This window comes from Miscanthus floridulus, chromosome 4 (genome assembly GCF_019320115.1).
Source record: "Miscanthus floridulus cultivar M001 chromosome 4, ASM1932011v1, whole genome shotgun sequence".
Taxonomy (NCBI): Eukaryota; Viridiplantae; Streptophyta; class Magnoliopsida; order Poales; family Poaceae; genus Miscanthus; species Miscanthus floridulus.
The window spans coordinates 67058556-67081370 of NC_089583.1; the positions used below are offsets into that span (position 1 = coordinate 67058556).

The window sequence follows — 22815 nt, forward strand, 5'->3', positions numbered from 1 at the left end:
TCCCGAGGTTCACGTGTTTGCCAACACGCTAGTCCCCGTTGTGTTGACCACTCACTTGGTGGTTCAGCGGCTAATTGGCATCACCCGCCAAGCCCGCGCGTTGGGCGCCGCAAGAACGTACCCCAAAAGTGAGGGTTGCTCAATGACACGCTTTACTAAAGTTGCTCTTCACGGCTCCTGTGGGGTGAGCACAATGCCCCTCACAAAGCTCTTCTCCAGAGCGCCGCACAAACTTCTTGCGGGGTTCGACGGAGACCACCACCAAGCCATCTAGGAGGTGGCAACCTCCAAGAGTAACAAGCACCACTGACTTGCAACTCGATCACTTAGTGCCACTCGATGCAACCTTATGGTGCAATCGCACTAGAATCGCTCACTCATACAATCGGATGATCACTATCAAGTATGTGTGAGATGGAGGGCTCCTAAGCACTCTCAAGCATGGACACAAAGTCCCCCAAGGTGCTCAGCACCAGCTATGGCTGAAGGCCACTTCTACTTATAGCCCCAAGGGCTAAACTAGCCGTTACCCCTTCACTGGGCAACTATCGGGTCGATCGAACGCTCCGGTCGAGTTGATCGGACATTGGACCTCAGCGTCCGGTCGCCCGATGACAGCCACGTGTCACCTGCGTTCAACGGCATTCTTCCGATCTCAACTGGTCATCTTCTGACTAGATGCAGTAGCTTCAACTGATCGGACGCTAGACCTCAGCGTCCGGTCGTTTATAGTAAGGTACCGACCTTGACCGGATGCATTCGGTCGCACGTGATCGGATGTAGCCCAGCGTCCGGTCAAACTCCAGCTCCTGCATCATCTTGCGTTAGCCTGACCGGACGCGCCCTGCCAGCGTTCGGTCACTTCCAGTGCCAGCGTCCGGTGCAATCCAATGAGACTCTGTCTTTTCTGTGTAGAGCGCCGATGGCACCGTCGGACTGTCCGTACTCTATGGGCGGACACTCCGCTGGTGGAGTTCCTTCACCAAGTTGATCCACATCAACTCCAACTCCATCTCTATTGTAAATGTGCCAACACCACTAAGTGTACACCACCATGTGTATGTGTGTTAGCTTTTCACAATCATTTCCCAAAGGATGTTAGCCACTCAACTTGCCACGCCACTTGATCCTAACGACGATGCAAAGTTAGATCACTCGAGTGGCACTAGATGACCGATATGCAAACAAGTTTGCTCCTCTTGATAGTATGGCCATCTATCCTAAACCCGGTCATAAACTTCTCTACACACCTATGACTGGTGAAATGAAATGCCCTAGGTTATACCTTTGCCTTGCGCATTCCATTCCATCTCCTCCAATGTCGATGCAACACATGCACCAACACGATCAACAATGATATGATCCACTTCATATCATCACATGATCATATTGGTTCATCAATCTTGACTTTACTTGCTCTTCACCGTTGCCATCGTCCATCGGCGCCAAGTCTTGCTCAAGCTTCACCGCCACGTGGTCCATCACTCCAAAGCCTTCGACTTGCCCTTCACGTTTGCAACCGGTCCATCAAGCCGAGTCTTGTCTTGATCTTCTCCACCTTGATCACATGACTCAATGTCATGTCTCATGTGCATTTACGCTCCTTCATCATCACATGTGTGGGCTTTGCAACATCTCCAAGCCATTTTCACCTTCATGGCATATGTTGCTCACACACATGTACCTATGGACTAATCACCCTGTGTATCTCACATAAACACAATTAGTCCACCTAAGTTGTCACTCAATTACCAAAACCAAACAAGGACCTTTCACTTGTTCCCTTCAGTACACGGTGGCAGCCACACCACAAACGTGGTTGGTGTGATCTTACAAGACTACAAGCCCCTCTGATGTACAACAATGGTGCGCGCAAGCACTGAGTGATAAGAGGTGTGTAAACCTCACTAAACACTAGGCCTAAACCTAGTGCAAGCGCATAAGCGGTGGTCTAATCAACCTAAGCACTTAGCAAAGGCACCTACGCTAATCACCTAATAAATCACTAAGCACTATGCAAGTGGAGATCACTAAAATGGTGTATCAAGACCCTTGGTATGTTTCCTCAGCTCTCCACACCTCAAATGACCGGTTTGGGGGTCTATTTATAAGCCCCATAGAGAAAGTAGCCGTTGGGGGTGAAACCCATCTTTCTGCTACTGACCGGCTGCTGCTGTCGTCCTGATTGGACGCATCCGGTCATCCTAATCGTTGGAGCGCGCACGTTGATCGGACTCTAGGACGAGTCTGGTCTCACTCGATCAGACGCATCCGGTCGCGCTGGCGCCGCTCTAGAACCTCTCTGGATATGATCAGACACTGCACCTTGTGCGTCCAGTCCTCACTGAGTTGTTGGTGTGATGATGAACAATGAAGTCTGTGCGTCTGGTCACTACCTCACTCAGCGTCCGGTCACTACTGTTGACACCTGTTGTTGCTGAGCAACTGATTCAGACACGTCTGGTCCTCATAGGGCCACGTTCGGTCACCTCTACCGAGCTCGTTTCTTCGCGATCTTGCGTCCGTCTTGGTTCCCATCTTCGTGCTTGGACTTTGCTTGATATCTTGGGTCTTCTCTTATGCTTCTAGGGTCCTGCTTATAGTGTTGATCGTGGGATCATCATATCGCCTTCGTCCTAAGTCACGTCTTGCACCCTATTGAACTACAAAACAATTACATGCAAATTTATTAGTCCTAATTTGGTTGTGTTGGTCATCAAATGCCAAAATTCAAAGTAAATGGGCCTAGGGTCCATTTTCCTTACAATCTCCCCCTTTTTGGTGATTGATGACAACATGACCAAAACAAGCAAATAATAAAATTTTTGGAATTTAAAAACTATTTACTTGCTAAGATGCAATTCAAAGGGCAAGGTTATATGATGCTAAAAGATACCACATGTAAACATCTTTGTAAACTTATCTTACCCTTGCAAATGTCCCCATGTGGTATTATGGATTTAAGCCTCTCCCTAACTCCATAACCAACTATCCTCCATTTCTCGGACCATTACTACTTGTAAATTATTATGATCGGGCTTGCTTTTGGTCCTACAAATTCTTCCCCTTTGGAATCAAACACCAAAAAGAAAGACATTAGTAGCACAAGGGAGGGTCAAACTTTGTGATCCTTTGTATGTGGAGTGGAATAGGTCACAAAATTTGACTCTCACATTGCATAGACTAAGCTCCCCCTAAATATATGCATACATATGATGGAGAATGAAGTTTATGCATAATTGGCAAATTAATGCTCAAGGGGGTTTAATCACTTGCAATAGGTGGTTGATATTTGAAGTATGATGCTTAACTCCGGGGACTCCATTTTTCTTGCAATGAGACTACTACACACATGATAAGCTTGAAAAGGTGTTAGTCTTAAAGCATCCAGCTTGTAGAGTAACCTCCCCCTAAATTTGTGCACACAAGTATGGAATACTTGTAGGATACATGCACATTGATTTTAGAATCAAAAATACCACTTGAAAGATGACATCATATGAATGTGAGAATCATTTTCGAAAGTGATATTCGAGAGAAATTATCTACAATTTGGACTTTGGCACATATTAGATGAATAATTATAAAACAAGCTATGTGTCGTGCTCCTAAACAATTTAAACCATGTAGGTTTACTCCAAGGGTTAAGAGTGAAACCGAGCAAGCCTACCATAAGATATACCTAGTGTATACAAAACAAAAGATTAAACATGCAAATGCAAACCTAGGCATGAAAAGGAACTAGATGCTAATTAAGATTGCAAGAAATTAAATCTAGTTACCTAACATGGGAAGGGGAATTTGGGTCCATAGTATTCACTAACCCACTTGGCAATTACCTTGTCCATAATGATGCACCCCATGAAATGCACTCATACTTTGCCAACTCTCCAAATTCCCCGAAGTCCATCAGACTTCTCACTTCCCTTTTAGATCCAAACCTTCTTGGTGCTCTTCATGTTGGAAATGATCTCCTTTAGCACCCAAATGCGTTTGGCCCCATTGTTGGCTTGCTTGTTCACCTTGATGGCCACCACCTTGTCATTCTTCTTCTTCAAGAGATAAGATGTGGAGGCCTTCTTGTCCACCTTGTTGGTGTAGGTGTTGAAGAGCTTGCTTGTTTGCTTTTTGTTTTTCTCTTTCTTCTTTTCTCCTCCCCCATTCTTCATCTTGCGCTCATAGGACTTGTGGCCTTCTTTGTGGCATACGTAGCAAACCATGATTTGTCCTTCATCAAGCTTCTTCACTCCCTTGATGGTGTTATGTTGATGAAGTTGGGCTTGCTCCATCTTGCCTTTCACTTGAGTCAAGTCCTTGGTGAGGTGAGCCACTTCTTGCTTGAGTTGCTCATTCTCCATTGCAACCTCTTGTGTGCATATATCTACAACAAATTTCTCAACACAAACTTGGTTGCACAAGGGTGAGTCTAAACATAAATTATTGCAAGTAGTAGAGGCATCCTTTTTAGGCATGTCAAAAATTGAACCTTTCTTTTTAGGTACCTCAGTGGGGGTTGTACCGATGGCTTCAAGATTTGCAACTTTATTAGTTAGCTCATCACAATGTTTGCACATGGTTTCTATTTTAGCGAGAAAACTTTTATAAGCATCTTTTGAGCTAGCTAACTTTTCCTTTAATTTTTTATTTTTCTTTACAAGTTGCTCATCATTGATTGTGCAATTATTTTTGTTTGCACTAGTCTCAAGTTGCTCAATTTTAGTAGATAGCTCCAGTATTAAGATTGGCAAAAGTTTCATATTGTTCAAGCAAAGTAGCATAAGCTTGTTGTGACCTATCTAGTTTTTCTTTTAATTTTTCAAGCTTCTTTTATTGACTAGTGCAAACTTTAGCAAAGTTAAGATTTTCTTGCACAATTTCATCATAAGAAGGTAGCTCATCATCATTATCGCTATCATTGTCACTATCACTAGGGATAGGCTTTTTGTTACCTCGTGCCATAAGGCACACACGTGAGGTGCTTGATGATGAGTGCTTGTGCCCGCGCCTCTTGTGGTGGTCTTCTTCTTCACTTAAAGAATCATTCCATAAGTTTATTGATGTGAGGGCTTTGTCCTTGCACGCCTTCTTCTTTGTCTTAGGTGTGGACTTGTTTGGACAAACTTCCACAAAGTGCCCCAACTCGCCGTATCCATAGCATCCTTTCTTTCTTTGCTCATTTCTTTGATTTGTGAAGATGAAATCTTGAATTTGGATGGGCACACCCTTGACATTGAGCCCCAACTCATCGCATCCATAGCATCCTTTCTTTCTCCACCTTGTTGATAAGTTTGATTGATTCTTCATCAAGGTCGGAGGTGGAGAAAGATTGATCATCATCACTTGAATCTTCATCATCATCATCCTCATCTTCTTCTTTATCTTCACTTGAGGAGCTTGAGCTTGAGCTTGTCTCAACTTGCTTGCCCTTCATCTTCTTTTTCTCACTACATGCGAGAGCTTTTCCTTTGCTTGATGAAGAGGCTTCTTCTTGACCCATCTTGCAGTGACATTTCAAATGCCACTATCTTGCCAATGACTATGGCCGGGATCATGGTGCTCAAGTCTTCCATGTTGTGAAGGATGGTGATGATGCTTGCATATTTCTTTTGTTGTAGCACGGAGCTGATCTTCCTCACGATATCCGCATCATCTAGCTTTGTTAATCCTATTGAATGGAGCTCATTGATAATTAGATTCAAACGAGAATACATATCATGAACAAGCTCATCATCATTCATTTTAAAGGAATCATAATTTTGTTTAGCTAGACAATAGTTTTTGCTCATGGACATTAGTTGTGCCGTCATGGAGCTCTTAGAGTTTTAACCAAATTTCATGTGCCGTATTTAAAGTGAACACTTGGTTAAACACACCGATGCTAAAAGATTTAAACAAGCAATTTTGAGCTCTAGCATTGAAATGAATTTCTTTTTCTTCACTCTTTATGGGTTTATCGGGATTCTTAATGGGTTTCATCCCATCACGAGTGACTCTCCAAACACCCAAATCTACCGCCTCAAGATGACAAGCCATTCTAGCTTTATAGTAGGGGAAGTTAGTGCCATCAAAGTGTGAAGACCTAGAGGTATCCATCCCAACCACTCTAAATAGCATCGGCTCAACAACGGTGAAGCCAAAGGTCCAAATTGAGCCAACCGGCTTTGATACCACTTGTAAGGGACCGTGACGCCTAAGAGGGGATGAATTAGGCAACTTAAAACTCTAACTCTATACTATAGCCTCTAATTTTACCTAGTCAAAATCTATGCAAAAGATAAACTATCTAAATGTGCAACTATAGTTTTGCTAGGTGTGTTGCTATCTCTACCGCAAAAGATTGATGCAACCTAGGTTACAATCCTATCAACTAGCCTATCACTAAGCTAGGAAAGTAAAGCATAAACCAAGATTACAATGTAAATGCGGAAGCTAAAGAGTAAGGTAGAGATATGCAAACTCCCATCGACGACTCCGGTATTTTTACCGAGGTATTGAGAAGCGCGCAAAGCTTCCCCCTAGTCCTTGTTGGAGCCCCTCGCAAGGAATCCCTCGCAAGGGCCAAGCTCCCGGTCGGGTAACTCTATGGATAGCCCCGAGCCTTCCCCATGTGCAAGTTGGTCTCCGGTGTGCCTTCCGGCAAGCCTCTCTCAGACCGCTCCCCGTCGTCTTCACTATCAAGCTTCCGACTGAACTTCCGCATGCCTTGTTCCCTTTGGTACACGGTGGCGGCCACACCACAAATGCGGTTGGTGTGATCTTGCAAGACTGCAAGCCCCTCCAATGTACAACAATGGTGCATGCAAGCACCGAGTGGTAAGAGATGTCAAAACCTCACTAAACACTAGGCCTAAACCTAGAGCAAGCGCATACACGGTAGTCTAATCAACCTAAGCACTTCGTAAAGCACCTACGCTAATCACCTAATAAATCACTAAGCACTATGCAAGTGAAGATCACTAAAATGGTGTATCAACACCCTTGGTATGTTTCCTCAGCTCTCCACACCTCAAATGGTCGGTTTGGGGATCTAGTTATAAGCCCCATAGAGAAAGTAGCCGTTGGGGGTGAAACCTAGCTTTCTGCTACTGACCGGATGCTATTGTCATCCTGACCAGACGCGTCCGGTCATCCTGACCGTTGAAGCTGGCACATTGATCGGACTTGGCGCTGAGTCCAGTCACTGTCGATTGGACATGTCTGGTCACAGCTGGCGCCACTCTGGAACCTCTCTAGACTCGACCGGATGCTATAGTTCCTGCGTCCGGTCGATCACCCTCCAACGTCCGGTCAGTGCTGAGCTATTGTTCGTGATAGTGAATAGTGTCATCGTCGCGTTCGGTCACTTGAATCCTCAGCGTCCGGTCGCTGCTGCCGACGCCTGCCATTGCCAAGCATATTGATTGGACTCGTCCGGTCGCTATAAGGACCGCGTCCGGTCACCTCTGTGAAGCTCGTTTCTTCGCATCTTGCGTCCGGCTTGATTCCTATCTTCGTGTTTGGACTTTGCTTGATATCTTGGATCTTCTCTTGTGCTTCTAGGGTCTTGCTTATGGTGTTGATCATGAGATCATCATGTCGCCTTCGTCCAAGTCACGTCTTGCACCCTATTGAACTACAAAACAATTACTTGCAAATTCATTAGTCCAATTTGGTTGTGTTGGTCATCAAACACCAAAATCCAAAGTAAATGGGCCTAGGATTCATTTTCCTTACACCGTAGTAGGTACGCGCGAGGTCAACGGTCGATGGGTGACGCAACCCCGATCAGTGATCGGGCAAACCAAAAAGATACAACAGCAGGGGATCGGGTGTACCCAGCAATGCAGCACCCAACCGATAGCGGCGTGACTCGATCGGGCGGTGCTTCTAGTCGACAGTGCGGCCAGCACGACTTGTCCCGTGCGGCGGCACGAGCAGCCGGAGTCAGACAAGGCAACGCGGCACGGATCGCACGGTAGGTCGTAGTCGCGCGGGGTTGCACAAGGATGGCGCAGATGGCCGACCTCCACCATGGCGGCTTTGTTGGGGTCGATCTAGCCTGGGCCATCTCCATGGTGGCGCGGGATGTGTGACGCCTAGCGTCCTCCATGGCGATCGTGGAGAGGGCGATGAGGTAGTGCGACATCGCGAGAAGGCCCGATCTGCTACTAGTGACGACGAGGATGGCAGCAGGATCAATAGGACCTGGCGTCTAAATAGTGGTGCTGCCCCCGGCGGAGATCGATCTCTCCCCAGGGGCGCGCGGTGCGGAAGTGGCGGTGGCTAGGGTTAGGATCTAAACCTAAGCGAATGATACCTTGTATGAGTGGAGATTGTTGAATGGATGGATGCGTGATTGATTGATTAGAGAAAATGCCGTATTACATATAGAGATGCCAAAGCATGCAGGCCGATCAAGCCTAACTAACAGCATGCAGGCCACACATGGCTGGGAACACATGCAGGCCACACATGGCTGGGAAGGCCAGCTCAAGACCCAGCACACACCTACACGTCCTAACACAGCATGCAGGCCACACATCTCTAACAGCGATGACGACCTTCATTCGCTGATGAAATTGCTGGTGAAGGTCTTGACTCTCCAGTCTAGCGGTGATGAGAAATCCGATCCATTCAAGAAAGTTACCAAAGCCCTGGTTGTCTGACAGGTAGGTTGGACTTTGCAAGTCGAGACGAGAAGCCATCAGAGCTTCTAGCGCAAGTGCAACTGCTTCAACCATTAATATAGAGGTGGCATTATGTATTGCCCCTTGAATGTATATGTTTTGGGTTGGGTGTGTGTGATTGTTGATGATGAGTATTCCAAGCCCAGCAGGTCTGTGTATCTGTTGCCTTTCTAAGGGGTGGCAGGGTCTCTTTCTCACTCTCTAGACTCTGAGCTACACGAAGGGCACACTCTCCATCAGCCTCCATATCGGCAGTAGCCCTTCTCGTCCTTGATTGCATACTCTAACACAGACTGGGTAGGTCGTTGTCCAGACTCTCGACACTCCACGTGCGGCTATTGTGTTTTTCTTGGCAATAATTTGGTGTGGCTATTGTGTTTTTCTTGGCAATAATTTGGTGTGATGGTCTTCCAAGCACCAGACAACAATCTCTCAATCCAGTGTAGAACTAGAGTATCGCGCCATTACCAATGCCGTTGTGAGTGTTGCGTGCTTCCTGAGCTTTTGCAAGAGCTTCATGTTCTAATTGCTTCAACACAAGTTCACGTGCTTCATATCTCGTTATCACACCAATTCACGGATATCGTGACTAAAGGACTGCTTGTACAATTGCTTACTCCCTCCGCCTCAAAATAAATGCACATCTCACTGTACGAGGAGTCAAGTTTTTTAAAGTTTAACCAAATTTATACAAAAATGTACTAATATTTAGATATATAATAAGTATCATTAAATTGAGCATAGAGTATGCTTTTATAATAAACTTATTTAGAAATATAAATATTGATACTATTTTCTATATTTCTAGCCAAACTTAAAAAAAAAAATTGACTTCTCGAGAAGCAAGATGGCGCATTTATTTTGGGATGGAGTGAGTACTTTTTAAATCCAATCTTTGCATCTGGGATGCTCCCACGCACCATACAAACCTAGGGCGTGTTGTATAACCGAATCATGTATTTAGAATTGTGGAACTGAATAATGCAAGTAAAGAGAGTTTTGATTATAATTTGACAAAATGTGCATCCTTATATGTTTTTGGAGAGCCAAATTGACACTTCTATTTATAATGACATTGCCAAATCTACATTCCCTGGGTGTATTTTATGCTTTACTGATTGCAGGAAAGGCATGACTTTCAGAGTTCAAAGGTGATTTGGCCTGAACAAAGCATTGCGCTGGTGGACGGTGGTGTTTAGCTTTTCATATCGATATGAGACACCTAAATTAGGATTATAAACAAATATAACTATCTGAACACTAGCTTGTTATACATAGATTTTCTTGAGATATGAAATTTGCCTTTTCAGTTTCTACAACGTATTCATAGTGTTATATGAAATTATGGAGTGTGGTATGAATCTTTGTTATAGCTTTTATTCAAAAACTTATGTTTCATCTTTGCTTTCGGTATCATGTAATTTTATGTCTTCTTCCACTAGACTGCCGACAAGAAATTTGAGCTGAAATCACAGCTTTACACGTTTCATGTGGCCATGGAACTCCCGATCATATCGTTTCCCTCTATAAACACTGCCAAGTACATGATTCGGTTGCACAATTCAACACACGCACCTAGCCAGTCGTGTTCTCCATGCCCTCTCCCCGTGCGCAACAGAGCACACGTGACATCCTTAGTAGTAACCAGGGGCGGATCCAGGGCCTGGGCTGCAGCCCGGGGCGAGTTTATGTAGCCCCTTTAACATATGTGGTGTTTAGCCTAAAAAACTATAATCTTAATTAGACAAAAGGAGGCCTAGGAAGCAAGATCAGACTGTTTTAAACGTGAATCAGCAGCTCAGCCCGGGGCGCAGCCCCGTTCTGGATCCGCCCCTGGTAGTAACCATTCCGTCTGCGTACAGACACCAGGAGTGTGAAGGAGGAAATAAGATATTATCTTTCCAATCTACACATGTAATACCACGGAGAAAATAGAATGAGGAAAACAATCGAATTGGAACTTTCTAGTTTCTACCGAGGAGACACTGTGATATCATCCAATGAAATATATAGATCGCGAACGAGAACCTTCTTGAACCAATTCAATCTGCCTAATATACCCAGACCAATCCTCCTCCGTTGCTGAAGGGCCCCAATTTCTCTTGAGCACAGACTTTTGATGCCTCAGAATTCCCTCTTGCTCGACAAATTCTGCCCAGCTTCCTTCGTACTCGTGCTGTTCCCCTATGTTTCTTCGATGATCTTGCCATATTTTCCACAGTCGCTCCCCAACAACTTCTATGCTTGGGCGATCAATGCCACGAGAAACCACACAACTCAATGCTAAGCTGAGCCAATCCCTGAGCACATCTCCATCCACGCGATCCTCCATACGGTAATCCAATATCTCATTCATGAGGTCGTCATAGAATTTCTCAAGAGCCTGCGTGCATACAGAATTAAGAACACTCTCTGTCAGCTGGAGCAGCATTCTATATCTTCATGGGAAACTACACTAAAATTGTTCTTAACAACCAATACTTAATTAACATCAGTTTGATCGTGATAAAGACAACTGGATATCAGAGCATATGGTTTCCAACTTACCCATTGTACAACACTGCTCTGCCGGTGGTTCATCAATACATCCCAGTCTTGTGGCCCATGAGAAGATATGATTTCTAAGAGTATTATTCCAAAAGAGTAGACATCAGATTTCACAGTGAGCTCAGATGTCTCGAAGTACTCTGGATCAATGTAGCCCCCTGTTCCCGTTAATAGCACGACATTACCACTTTCTGACAGTTCAGAACAGCATACTTTGGCTCGGTAGCGCTCTGTCAGTAGGATGTTTGACGTCCTCAGGTTGTAACAGATTAAAGCTTCCCCTGTTGATAAGCATATACAAATTTGAACTACCAAGCAATAAAACAAACAATATAACTACTTCAGTAGTTGTCCAACAATTGAAACTTAAAATGTGTTCCACTGGCTACTCTCCTATTCCATCTTCTGCTCTTCTACAGTGAACAATTTTCTAACATGGTTTTCTTAATTCCTGCAACACATTCATGGCCACAACATATATTACAGGATCAAATACAGGACATCACTTTGGAAGATAGGGATGCAAGTTTTTACTAAACTCTTCCGAGTAATGAAATTTGGTTCATCCGTGGTGGAAACAAAAGATAGGGATGCAAGTTCCACTTGTTTTGGTCCATTGGGCCAACCCAAAATTGTTCAAATATGCTAAGATAGCATGCCACATAATTAATTTAGGGTGACAACTGAACTAAGATATCTGAGAAAACATCATTGGGTACTCTGCTTGCCTCCCTAGAAGAAGATTACAAAATAGACCATCCAATAGCACTTTTACATCAAGGACAATATCCCACTGTTCATAAGTCACATTTGCCACGATTTCGCAACTATGAGAGTAACTGAATCATAAATGAGATCATTTCATAGAAAAATTACGTAGGAGTGTGACAAATGGTTCATGGTCGAGTTCGTAAAACACTTCAACAATTAGGTAAATCAGAATATACATATTGAACTATTAGGAATCACATGGAACCTGCCACAGGATGGTTAAGTGTATCAAGGCACATGTAATACTATAGGCCATATGGCACATGGGGTCACTATTGTAGAGCTGACATTCCCAAGGTTAGTAACATTGCTTCATAGCCATGGATTAGGTTAGGGAGAGATAATAAAAAATTATAACCCACTCATGATCCATTTTTCACACCAAATGTGCGTCACCCAACTACGCCAAGACACCAATCATCACGATTGTTTTCCTCTGTCTCGCTACTCATTACAGCTCATCTCTGCTGTTGTGAGCTCTCTACCTCAGGCCACCAGTCACGACACCATTTGCATGTCGCATCGCCCATCCGCCCGTCCAAGCCACAGGCACCTAATGGATCAGCCCGTCAGCCACCGTGGCTCGTCTTCATCGCGTCTTGTCACCACGCTTACCAAGGTATGTACTCGCAGATTGATCTGTGCTCCCGTCATCAGCACCAGGGCCGAGCCGACAAAAATCCAGGCCCTGTACCAAACTCTAAAATGAGACCTACCTCCCTAAAAAATATGACTGTAAATAAGATATATGATACATATCACACTAAGATATACTCCCTCCGTTCCTTAATATAAGCCATATAGATTTCTAAAGAAAATTCCAAAATATAGGTATGTATCAGCTCCCACGCCGATTAGTTTGGAAATCTTCCCACCGTACATAGCACATGCCCCGACCAATCCCTTAGATTTAGGAAGCAATCTGATTGGGAGAGAGAAGATGACCTGATTTTCTTTTTTTTCCTCGGTCTCACATCCTTCCCCAAGCCGTGTGTTAATATTGGTGCTAAAAACTATATGGCTTATATTAAGGAACGGAGGGAGTATCAAAAACCGTACCTATTCGACTTTTGCTTTCATAATCTTTAATTGAAGTACTTCATTTTTTTAGTGTTCCTTGAAATGAAATCTTCAATGATATGCTCATAATCAATCTTCTCCAGCAATCCACTCTCAAGTGCTATTGTAGCCAAATCATTAAGTCTTTGTTGTGTCATTGTCGAACGCAAATATGATTTCAATAGTTTCAATTTAGAAAAGCTTCGCTCTGCCGATGCAACGGTCACAGGAATGGTCAACAGAACTCTATATGCAATACTTGCATTGGGAAAACAGTCATGCCGCTTTAGGAACTTTAGAATTTCAACAGGACCTATATTTTCTTTAGGAATGAAATCTTGAAGAAACTTCAACTCCACATACAATTCATTGGCATCAACATCAGATTTTCCGTCTTTTGTAAGGACAGCCCCAAGATTATCACAAGAAGATTTCAAACTCGTGTCATCCAATGACTGTAATGTTTTAGAGGTAAATAAGAAACCAAAATTTTGTTGGTAACTCTGGTATTGTTCAAATCTTGTTGTAAGTGAGGAAATTGCTTGATCACCAACAGGTAAAAAATAGCTGATTCTAAATAGCTCCTCTGCGGACTGTGTATCAGCATTTGTGTCATCTAAGTTCTCATCAAAATGTCTCTTTCTTTTAATTTCTCTTCTTTTACGAAACGTTGTACCAATATCCATCTCAAGTGCAATTCCTTTGGCAATCTCTAATGCTTCTAAGAAACCAGTTTCCCTATAATCCTTGAAGAAAGAAATCAACCCTTCCACTTTCTCAATAGCAACATCAATAAGCATATCCTTTGCTTGCAAGTGTTTGCTTACTAAATTAACGGCATATAATACCTCATACCAAATGACTATTGCCAATATAAATTCATACTCTCCAAGTTCATTGTTTGCCAAGCCCTTAGCCTCACTGTTTGTTTTTGGATCATTATCAACATCAGATACCTGAAATTGAAAGGAAGAAAATTTGTGTTATAGTTGGAGATAGCCAAAATAAGTACATCATTATCAAATATCAATACAACAATATTGGGTACCTGAAGTAGAGCCTCTCGAATGTCTGTGCACTGAAATCTTATAGCTTTAACACTTTCAACTCGACTCTCCCAACATATAGCTGATACTGACTTGAGAGTCAATCCTGATATGTTATCTTTTAGAATCTGCCATTTCTTAGTAGAATTAGCAAAAGTTGTATAGATGCGCTGGATGATTCCAAAGAAGTCCTTAGCTTTACCACAAGTCTTAGCCATATCACAAAGTGTTAAATTAAGGCTATGGCAACCACAAGCAGAATAGAAAGCACGAGGATTTACATCCAAAAGTTTCTTTTTTACCCCTTTATGTTTTCCTTTCATATTTGACCCATTGTCATAACCTTGTCCTCTCACATCATCTATATCAAGACCAAGGAGCTTTAGTTCATTCTCCAGCACATCAAAAAGTCCTTGCCCAGTTGTATCGTTGACATCCAAAAATCCTATAAAGGATTCTTCTATGCGAACATCACTTGAAGATGAGTCAACATATCTTATAATTAAAGACATTTGTTCTTGGTGGCTTGCATTAGGAGTACAATCAAGTATGACAAAGAAGTACTTTGCACTCTTTATTTTCTTAATAATTTCAGACTTAATAGCAGAAGCAAGCAAGTGTATCAACTCATTCTGAATCTTAAAATCAAGATAATGAGCTTGAGTTTCCTCACTTGTAATACAACTAACATGTTCTTGAATAAATGGGTCAAATTCAGCCAACATCTCTACCAATCCCAAGAAATTCCCATTGCTATCTTCATACAGTTTGCTATTAGTCCCACGAAAAGCATGATTATGCTTGGCAAGAAATTTAACAATGCAAACAATTCTAAACAAAACTTTTCTCCAATGGTCCTTTTCTTTCTTGAGTTGTCGTTGAGCGACTTTATCAATAGTTTGATCCTTTTGCAATCTACTACGCAACTCATACCAAGTTGCCATACTCAAAACATGATTTGGACTTGTTTCATGCTCTTTAAGTCTACTACCAAGATGTATCCAATCATTAAACCCCTCATTTGCCAATTGACCTTTTCGATGGCCTTTTGTAAATAATTTACAACCAAAGCAAAAGACCCTATCGAGTTCCTTAGAATAGAAAAGCCAATCCCTATCACAATGCTCTCCATTTGATAAAATTCTTGTATAGAATAGTGCAGAAAACCTTCTAGCATATCTATCCTTAGGATCTTTCTGAATTGATAAATCTCTTCTAGGGCCCTTCTCTGCTAAAATATCAATTTGTTTATGATCAAGGGAATCCCAATATCTAGGATCAAATATATCAGGCTGAAAGGAATTATTAACATCCGCAATTGGTGAAGTACTATTGGCCCCAATGTTATCAGCATTGTTATCCATTTCAATGTTTGTGTTATCAATAAGAACTTCCTCGACCCCAACAATATTTTCTGTCTCCATCTGACCATCTCTAGGATCATTGTCATCATTATCGATGGACACTTGTGACTCTTTTCTAACAAATTTATCCATAGCCCCCTTTTGAGATTGAGTTAAATCCTCTATTCTTTGTTTTTTCTTACGCTTTTGGTAACCAGATTCATACTTTCTAGACCAATTTACAGAAGACATGACTACAATCTTGTATCGAAACACTAGATAATCCAGAACCAGAACAAATATAATTAAACACCTAGATGGATCAATATTATATTAGTCATTATTCATCAATGTTGATTAAAATATTGAAAATTAATTGCATCAGAAAATCAGATTAGTATACCGATCTGCCGCGAGGCGCGAGACACGAGATGGACTGACGGATCACCGATCACGGACGACGGGACGAGACAGGATCTGTGAGACTGCGATGTGCGCGAAGTGCGATGGAGTCCTGCCATCCTGGTGTCCTGCCTGGCCGGCGCGGCACCTAGCGGCTAGCATGATGAACTGATGAATTGATGATGCGGCATGTAGTGATGTACCAGTCGCGGTACCTGCGCCTGTGATGCGAGACAGCAAGAGGGCCAGAGGGGCAGGGCATGCCGCTTGCCGCTTGGGGGCTTGGGGCCTTGGGCCTGGCTGCCTACTGCCTGCCATGTGCCATTGATTGGGCCTACTATACACATACAGGCCTGTACAGTACATGTACATCTATACCTATACTATACCTGACTGGTTGGTGGGCCCCTCCTATTTGGGGGCCCTGTTCGACCGAACCGGCCGCACGTGCTTGTGCTCGGCCCTGCGGCTACCCACCAAGAAAAAGAGCACACCTGACTAGCATTGGAGCAGAAGAAGCCACATGATTGTGTTCCTCCTGTTGTTTTGCCGTTTTACTGTGGTAATCTCTGTGCACCATCTGCTATGATACCAGATAAAATAAATGGTTTTATGATTTTCTAAATTTTTGAACCTTTGTTTAAATTGTTACCAAGTTAAATGGAAAACAAATTATTTATTTAAAAAACAAATCAATATATTTATTTACTACATTGCAAGCATTTGCATTGTTTAAATGTGCAAAAGAATGAAATCAAATGTTCAATTCAGCAACAAGTAGGTTTTGTTCTAGTTTTAAAATTTAAATTTGAAAAGTTTGTTTCAAAACAAGTTTAAATTAAGTCTTAAAACATGGCAAAATAATTTAAAATTTTTCCTTCAAAAGTAGTTAAAATATAACTCAAATAAAGTTCAAGAGTGTAGCAAAATATTCTTAAAGAGGTTTAAAAAATGTTCTGTTTGAGAAGTTTGATAATTCAAATGGTTTAAAAGAAAGTTTTAAAAATGATATTCAATTTTTCAAAAGTTCTGAAACCTGCTTTGGGCCAAGACCAACCCAAAAACTCAGCCCAATCCTCCTTTTATCCTTTCTTCATTTCCTTTTTCTTCTCTTTGATTTTTTCATGTCTCGTTTCCTTCTCAGGCCGAGCCCAACATCCAATTGCGCCCCTCCCATTCTCTTCTTGGGCTGCTGGTCCAACAAGCCCGTGAAGAACAACACTCCCTCAACTCACTAATATGTGGATCCTACACGCCTTCTTCTACCTTCCTCCTCTCCCTTTTTTCCTGCAAGGCCAAGCTCGATTCACCACCATGGCCACCCCTTGTCCTTCCCCCTCCCCATCTTTGTGCACCATCAAGGGTGCACTCAAGCCCTAGTAGAAACCGCCACCTACATTCATCCCTCCACCATCTCCCCCTCATCTCTTCCTCCTTAGTAACAACACCATTAATTCCCCCACTGAGCTCATCCGCCATCGAATGTTCACTTCCCTTCCTCCCTCTTGACCTATAAGTAGCGCCCTTATCTCTGCATGCACACGCCCCATCCACCCTACCACTCTAGGCATGCCCACACCCAATCCATCACCACCGCAAGCCACCTCCCTGACCTTACCACCACCCGCCTCAATATCTCAAGCTAAACCCTCCCCACCACCATGCTTCCATCCTCTAATTCGCAAGCATGTAGAGTTCTCCCCACTACACCTTGCCTCTGATTGAAACATTGCTTGAATTGTCGACCTTGTCTGTGGAGGATGTCACGGTGAGGTTGAAGGCAGCTGCAGTTGTTCCTAGCACGGGTGGCAGGATACCTCACCAAGGAGGAATCGGTCGCGTGCATGAAGGAGCGGCAAAAGGGCGAGGTCTCCTCTGACAGAAGCAACCACCGGCGGCATCCACGTCATGGCTCTTCAAGCTGGCAATGGTGGCGTCAATTGCTCAATTTCCATTGGTGGTCAGGACATGAGTAAAGACACGTGCAATCTTCCCAAGCCCAAACGTGTTGTGGACCATATTGCACAAGGTGAGGATGATGAGTCCATTCTCCTGATGGCTACAGTTGGGCCATCCACATATGATCTCCTTCGGTCCATGTAGAGGACTTGTCATGGCCACTCGTTCCGCAATGTTGGTGCAGGCGAGCCCCTCCCGAGCCCCTATGACCTTGGCCGAGGTGACTCCCTCCCAGGCCCCTACAACCTCGATGCAGGAGAGCTCATCTTCGGCTGCTGCGAGCCTACGACTGGTGGCATGGACAAGATGTAAGCATCCTCCTGCTACGTCGGCGCAAGGGAGCTCTGTCCCAAGTGTTGCGACGCCTCCACCGATAGCCACCCCAACAGATGCGGCGCCGGCGCAACTGAGCACCTCCCCAGTTGCAATGCCAGTCTGGCCAGGTGCCTTGATGATGTTGGTGGAGGAACATGTCTTCACTTAGCTAGGTCGGAAGGATGAGGAAGATGACGACTTGTGGCATCTCGACACTGGAGCGACGAACCACGTGTTAAGATAGAAGGTAACCTTCTCACGCAGATCGAGAAAACCCCTAAACCTCTGCACCATCCATACACAAGGCGCCGGTGCCCATGTGAGAACCTAGTCCAGTCCTTAGAGCATCTCCAAGAGACTGTAAAGTGAATCTCCAAACACCAAGATTTAGAGGCTCTCTAAAGAAATTGGCTCTCTAACAAATTAGAGCACCACAACAACCTCTCTATATTTGGATGCAGCTAAATATTTCAATGGGACAAACAATGGTTTTTCTCTCTCTTTTGCTCGTACCATCTGGTGCCTCCCGACGGGAAGACTAAATGCTCCAGTGTAGCAATGCCACCAGGCCCCGGATCTCCCATGGACTCAGCGAGTTGCCGGCGTCATAGTACTCTGGCCAGCACTTGCCCCATAGCCCCACGATGGAGAAAGGCGTCATCACGCAATGCGCGGGCGTGGCCCTGGCGCAGCCACGACACTTGTCCATGTTCGAGAAGGGCGTGCGCACGAAGGGGAGGAGCACGCGCAGCAGATTGGACACGCGACAAGGGAGGTGCGAGCTGGGATGGCGAGTGACGACACTCACCTTTTCTTCTGAGCGGAACTTGCGGGATACAGGATCGGAAAAATTGAAGAAGGCGACAGAGAGGCTGTTGGAGATGTTTTTGTTCCCTCAATAGCAATACCGGAATTCATGCAGAGATTTAGAACATCTCTTGGAAGGGCGGGCCTGGTGCCAGCGGTAGAGTCTTACCGCCTGTGACTGAAAGGTCCTGGGTTTGAGTCACGGTCTCCTCGAATTACACAGGCGAAGGTAAGGCTGGCCACTGACATCCTTTCCCAGACCCCGCACGGAGCAGGAACTCTCTGCACTGGGTACACCTTTTTTTTATTTAGAACATCTCTTGGAGATGTTCTTAGGAGTCAACCCAGGACCTCCGTTCGCTTCAACGGTCATCAACATCAAAAGGTGTGGCACGATTCTCTTCACTTGCAAGAACGGTGAACATCGTGCTCTCACCAACGTGTCACTGATTTCGCGCCTCACCGTCAACCTCATCAGTGTCGGTCAGCTTGCGTCGGACAGCTGGATGAGACTAGATGTGGCATCCACATCAAGGACAAGATGACGCGCATGCAGGATCAGCAGCAATGCCTCTTGGCACAGGCGCAACGCTCCTCCAATAGGCTCTATACCCTCCACCTCAACATCACACGCCATGTGTGCCCCTCTGTGCAGCACACAAGGGAGGCGTGGAGAGCACTACGGGCCATTGGCTTCTAGGCGTTGTGCAAGCTGGCCAACGGTGACATGGTCCGCGGCTGCCACACACGATAGCTGCCTAGGAACCACTCGGGGTAGTTTGTCTTCCTGAGCATCGAGTAATTCGCCGATCCTCCAATCCTCCAACCTCTCACTAGTCACCACACGGTGGATCACCAACCCACGGTTCCTACTCTCCACTATCGATTCCTATTCTCTCCACTATCTAACATCACGGTGGCTGGATCTAGGTGGTGTGCGCCTTGGCGACATCATCCGACCTCGAGGCATTTGAATTCTCACTAGTGCTTAAATTGGATTTGTTGCTAATTGTTGGCTTATAGTAGGAACACTAGAACACACACAAGCACTCACAGATGAACACAGTGGTTTTGGTGTAGAACTAACAGAGGTACTTTTCTCAGGTGAAGTCTCTTATTTATATGAATACAACAAGCTAAGTATAGCAACTAATATGCCCTTCCAAAATGTGACTAAGGGGGCTGCACCTAGTTTTAGACAAATTGTTTACACGATATTTGGTGATATGCTGGAATATTCCAACAAACAAAATGATTTTCCATATGAGATTGTCGATAGTAACGAAGAAAGACCGCAACAAATGAGATTGACATATGAAACAACCTGTTCTATTTGGTTCATGCTACTATTAGCAAACTATGAGAACTATTCAAGTTATTGAAAGCAAACTGAACCAATATTCAAGCAATGATTTCATCTAAAGAAAATTCAAGCAATGAGATACTTCTTTCTTACCAGAACACAAATGGAGGTAAGTCAATGCAATAGCAACATCAAGGGCAATCACTATACGTTGATTAAAATCCAGGATTCTCTTACGTTGGTCTGCAAGGAGGTTAAGAAAAAAGAATTGAAGTAATTCAAACTATCTAATGAAAAGGAGAAGATAATAGCAAACTTAACATACCATGTAGGTGTTCCCTAAGAGTGCCATTTGGAACAAACTCTGTGATCTGAATACACTCATCTTTTTTATCAATAAAACCTAGGAATCTCACCAAACTCCAGTGATTAATTTCTGTAAGGAACTTTGCTTTCATGAGATGTTTTGCCTCTTGAACGTGACCCTGGGAATAGAGTACAGTCTGTAACTACTGGCTAGTGAAGAAGAAAAGGTGGTAGTTATCTAGCCAATTCCAGTTCATATTATGCAGTATTTCAATTAGGTTGATCGATTACAACCCCGTGGTAAATGATATTGAAAACCAATTGGTAAGAGAGGACACAGGGAGAGAAAATAAGAGAATTTGGATCAACCTTTTTAGCTCTCCGGATGATAACAATCTGGTTATCTGATAATATAGCCCTGTAAACTGCCCAGATTCCCCCTTCACCTAATTTAAGTAAAGGTGAGAAATTCCGAGTCGCCTTCCGAACCTGCTTAAGGCTTAAGTTTAAAGATCCATCTCCAGGTATTACTGCAGGCATTTTTTACTTTTCCAGCCTGCTTAAAGTTGATGGGATCTCCTTGGATGGCGTGCTGACTTTAGAGGACGAAATAGGATCCACTGAAAAAAAAAATGATAAGGCAGAATAGTTCAAACATGTTCCGCGTTTTGACACTAAATTTGCCTCTAGATGTTTGTAGATAGCAATGGCACTTGTGTCTTGGACTAGAAAATGAGGGTACAATTAAAGATTGGTTGGGAGCCTATGAAATCTGGTGCATTGCAACTTACAAATTACCAAATTGGTAATAAAGCTTACAATGAAAAAGATGATCATTTTATATACTTCAACCAAACATACCACCAGGAAAATCCCAGCTTACTTTACAAGAAACCTTAGAGAAAAAGATAAATCCTAAATTCTCAGAAAAATGAAAAACATCAGCCATCAATTCAGTAGGTTGTACACTTGTACCATCATTGAAAATATCACAATAATAGCATCAGACTTATTTTATTTTCTGAAAAGAAGAATCACATTGTATAAGAAATAACACAAAGGTGCTCGAGAAAAAAAAAAGAAATAACACAAAGTAACCACCTAAATCTGAATCTAAATTATCCACATAGCCACTATAATAGGTAATCTAAATATCCCTCACATTTGTATCTAGATTACCTACTTATTCCATTATAACACATGATCTAGTAACATCTTAAATTTGCATCTAAATTGCTTGTATTTGCCATTACAAAAAAAATCTAAAATATCCCATTAAATTTACTTTTAAGATTACCAACATCTAGTATTAAAAAATAAATAATCATAAAATAAGCATATATATGTTTCTAAATACTCGTTTCTACCACTATTAATATGCTCAAAACAAACATACATGATGTGTGCCACAGACCCAATAATTAACTAAATTTGCATCTATATCACACACCTCCGCCATTGATCAAAATAAACAAAAATATCCCCTCAAATTTACATCTAAATTACCAGCACCTACTATAATAAAAAAAATTAAGTAACCATAAAGTATGCCTATGTATGTTTCTAAATATCCAGCCACTATGAATCTATAAACAAAACTTGGTCTATGCCGCCATGCAAACAAAGTATACATGCATGCATAATAAACAAAAATTATATATTTTATACTTTAATTTTATCCAATCATGAACAAAATTTGTATTTAAATTACCCGCATATGGTATTATTAAAAATAAACTAAAATGTCCCCTCAAATTTATTTCTAGTTACCAACATCTACTATAATGGAAAGAAAATATGTTCATATGTTTCAAAATACCCACTTCTACCACTATTACACGTGGTGTGCCACCATATATACAAGTATACATGCATGGATGAGCAATAGTTATATATTTTTATAGTTACCAATCATGAAAATAGTTTCCTTAATGAATCACATACCAATGACACTGTCAGTTCATTTTAAGTTATATACTAGGAAATAGGCCTGTGTGGTTGCTACAGGGTAACAAAACTATATTAACATTATTATTCACAAAAGGGAGAAAGAGAGGGTAAAGTTTACTTATTTAGCATTTTGATCTCTTGATGGAAGGCAAAACGGTTAATATAAGTTCTACTCCCTCTGTCCTAAAATATAAGGTATCCAAATAATTCTAGAACATATTATGTGGTGAGACAAATGACGCATATAACCCTCCCTGACTACCATATTTAGGTTGGTGATAAAGATTAATGGTAGGTATGCATGTGAATATTACCTTTTAGAGTGTTTCTTCACCTAGAAT

At 42.9% G+C, this 22815-nt stretch overlaps 2 protein-coding genes across 2 annotated transcripts; both read right to left on the reverse strand.

The window, feature by feature from the left end:
• Positions 1-10503: 10503 nt before the first annotated feature.
• Positions 10504-21933, reverse strand: LOC136551618 (calmodulin-binding receptor-like cytoplasmic kinase 3). The gene is made up of 5 exons (XM_066543174.1): positions 20894-21933; positions 20544-20703; positions 20372-20461; positions 11214-11494; positions 10504-11049 (listed from the first exon to the last, which is right to left on the reverse strand). Exons 1-5 carry the CDS (start codon positions 21062-21064, stop codon positions 10660-10662), a joined length of 1092 nt encoding a protein of 363 aa, XP_066399271.1. The 5' UTR covers positions 21065-21933; the 3' UTR covers positions 10504-10659.
• LOC136550652 (uncharacterized) lies at positions 13070-15585 on the reverse strand. The gene is made up of 4 exons (XM_066542278.1): positions 15213-15585; positions 14092-15086; positions 13853-13999; positions 13070-13789 (listed from the first exon to the last, which is right to left on the reverse strand). Exons 1-4 carry the CDS (start codon positions 15583-15585, stop codon positions 13070-13072), a joined length of 2235 nt encoding a protein of 744 aa, XP_066398375.1.
• Positions 21934-22815: the final 882 nt, after the last annotated feature.

What these genes read in the sequence shown, in the direction of transcription:
- LOC136550652 (XM_066542278.1), bottom strand. Translation starts at nt 15,585, where the DNA reads ATGGATAAATTTGTTAGAAAAGAGTCACAAGTGTCCATCGATAATGAT. An exon ending in AATTTTATCAAATGGAGAGC is followed by an intron (nt 15,087 to 15,212) that starts ATTGTGATAGGG and finishes ATGATTGGATAC; the next exon opens with ATCTTGGTAGTAGACTTAAA. An exon ending in TTCGAGAGGCTCTACTTCAG is followed by an intron (nt 14,000 to 14,091) that starts GTACCCAATATT and finishes TTTCAATTTCAG; the next exon opens with GTATCTGATGTTGATAATGA.
- LOC136551618 (XM_066543174.1), bottom strand. Translation starts at nt 21,064, where the DNA reads ATGCCTGCAGTAATACCTGGAGATGGATCTTTAAACTTAAGCCTTAAG. An exon ending in TCTTAGGGAACACCTACATG is followed by an intron (nt 20,462 to 20,543) that starts GTATGTTAAGTT and finishes ACCTCCTTGCAG; the next exon opens with ACCAACGTAAGAGAATCCTG. An exon ending in AGAGCAGTGTTGTACAATGG is followed by an intron (nt 11,050 to 11,213) that starts GTAAGTTGGAAA and finishes GTATGCACGCAG; the next exon opens with GCTCTTGAGAAATTCTATGA.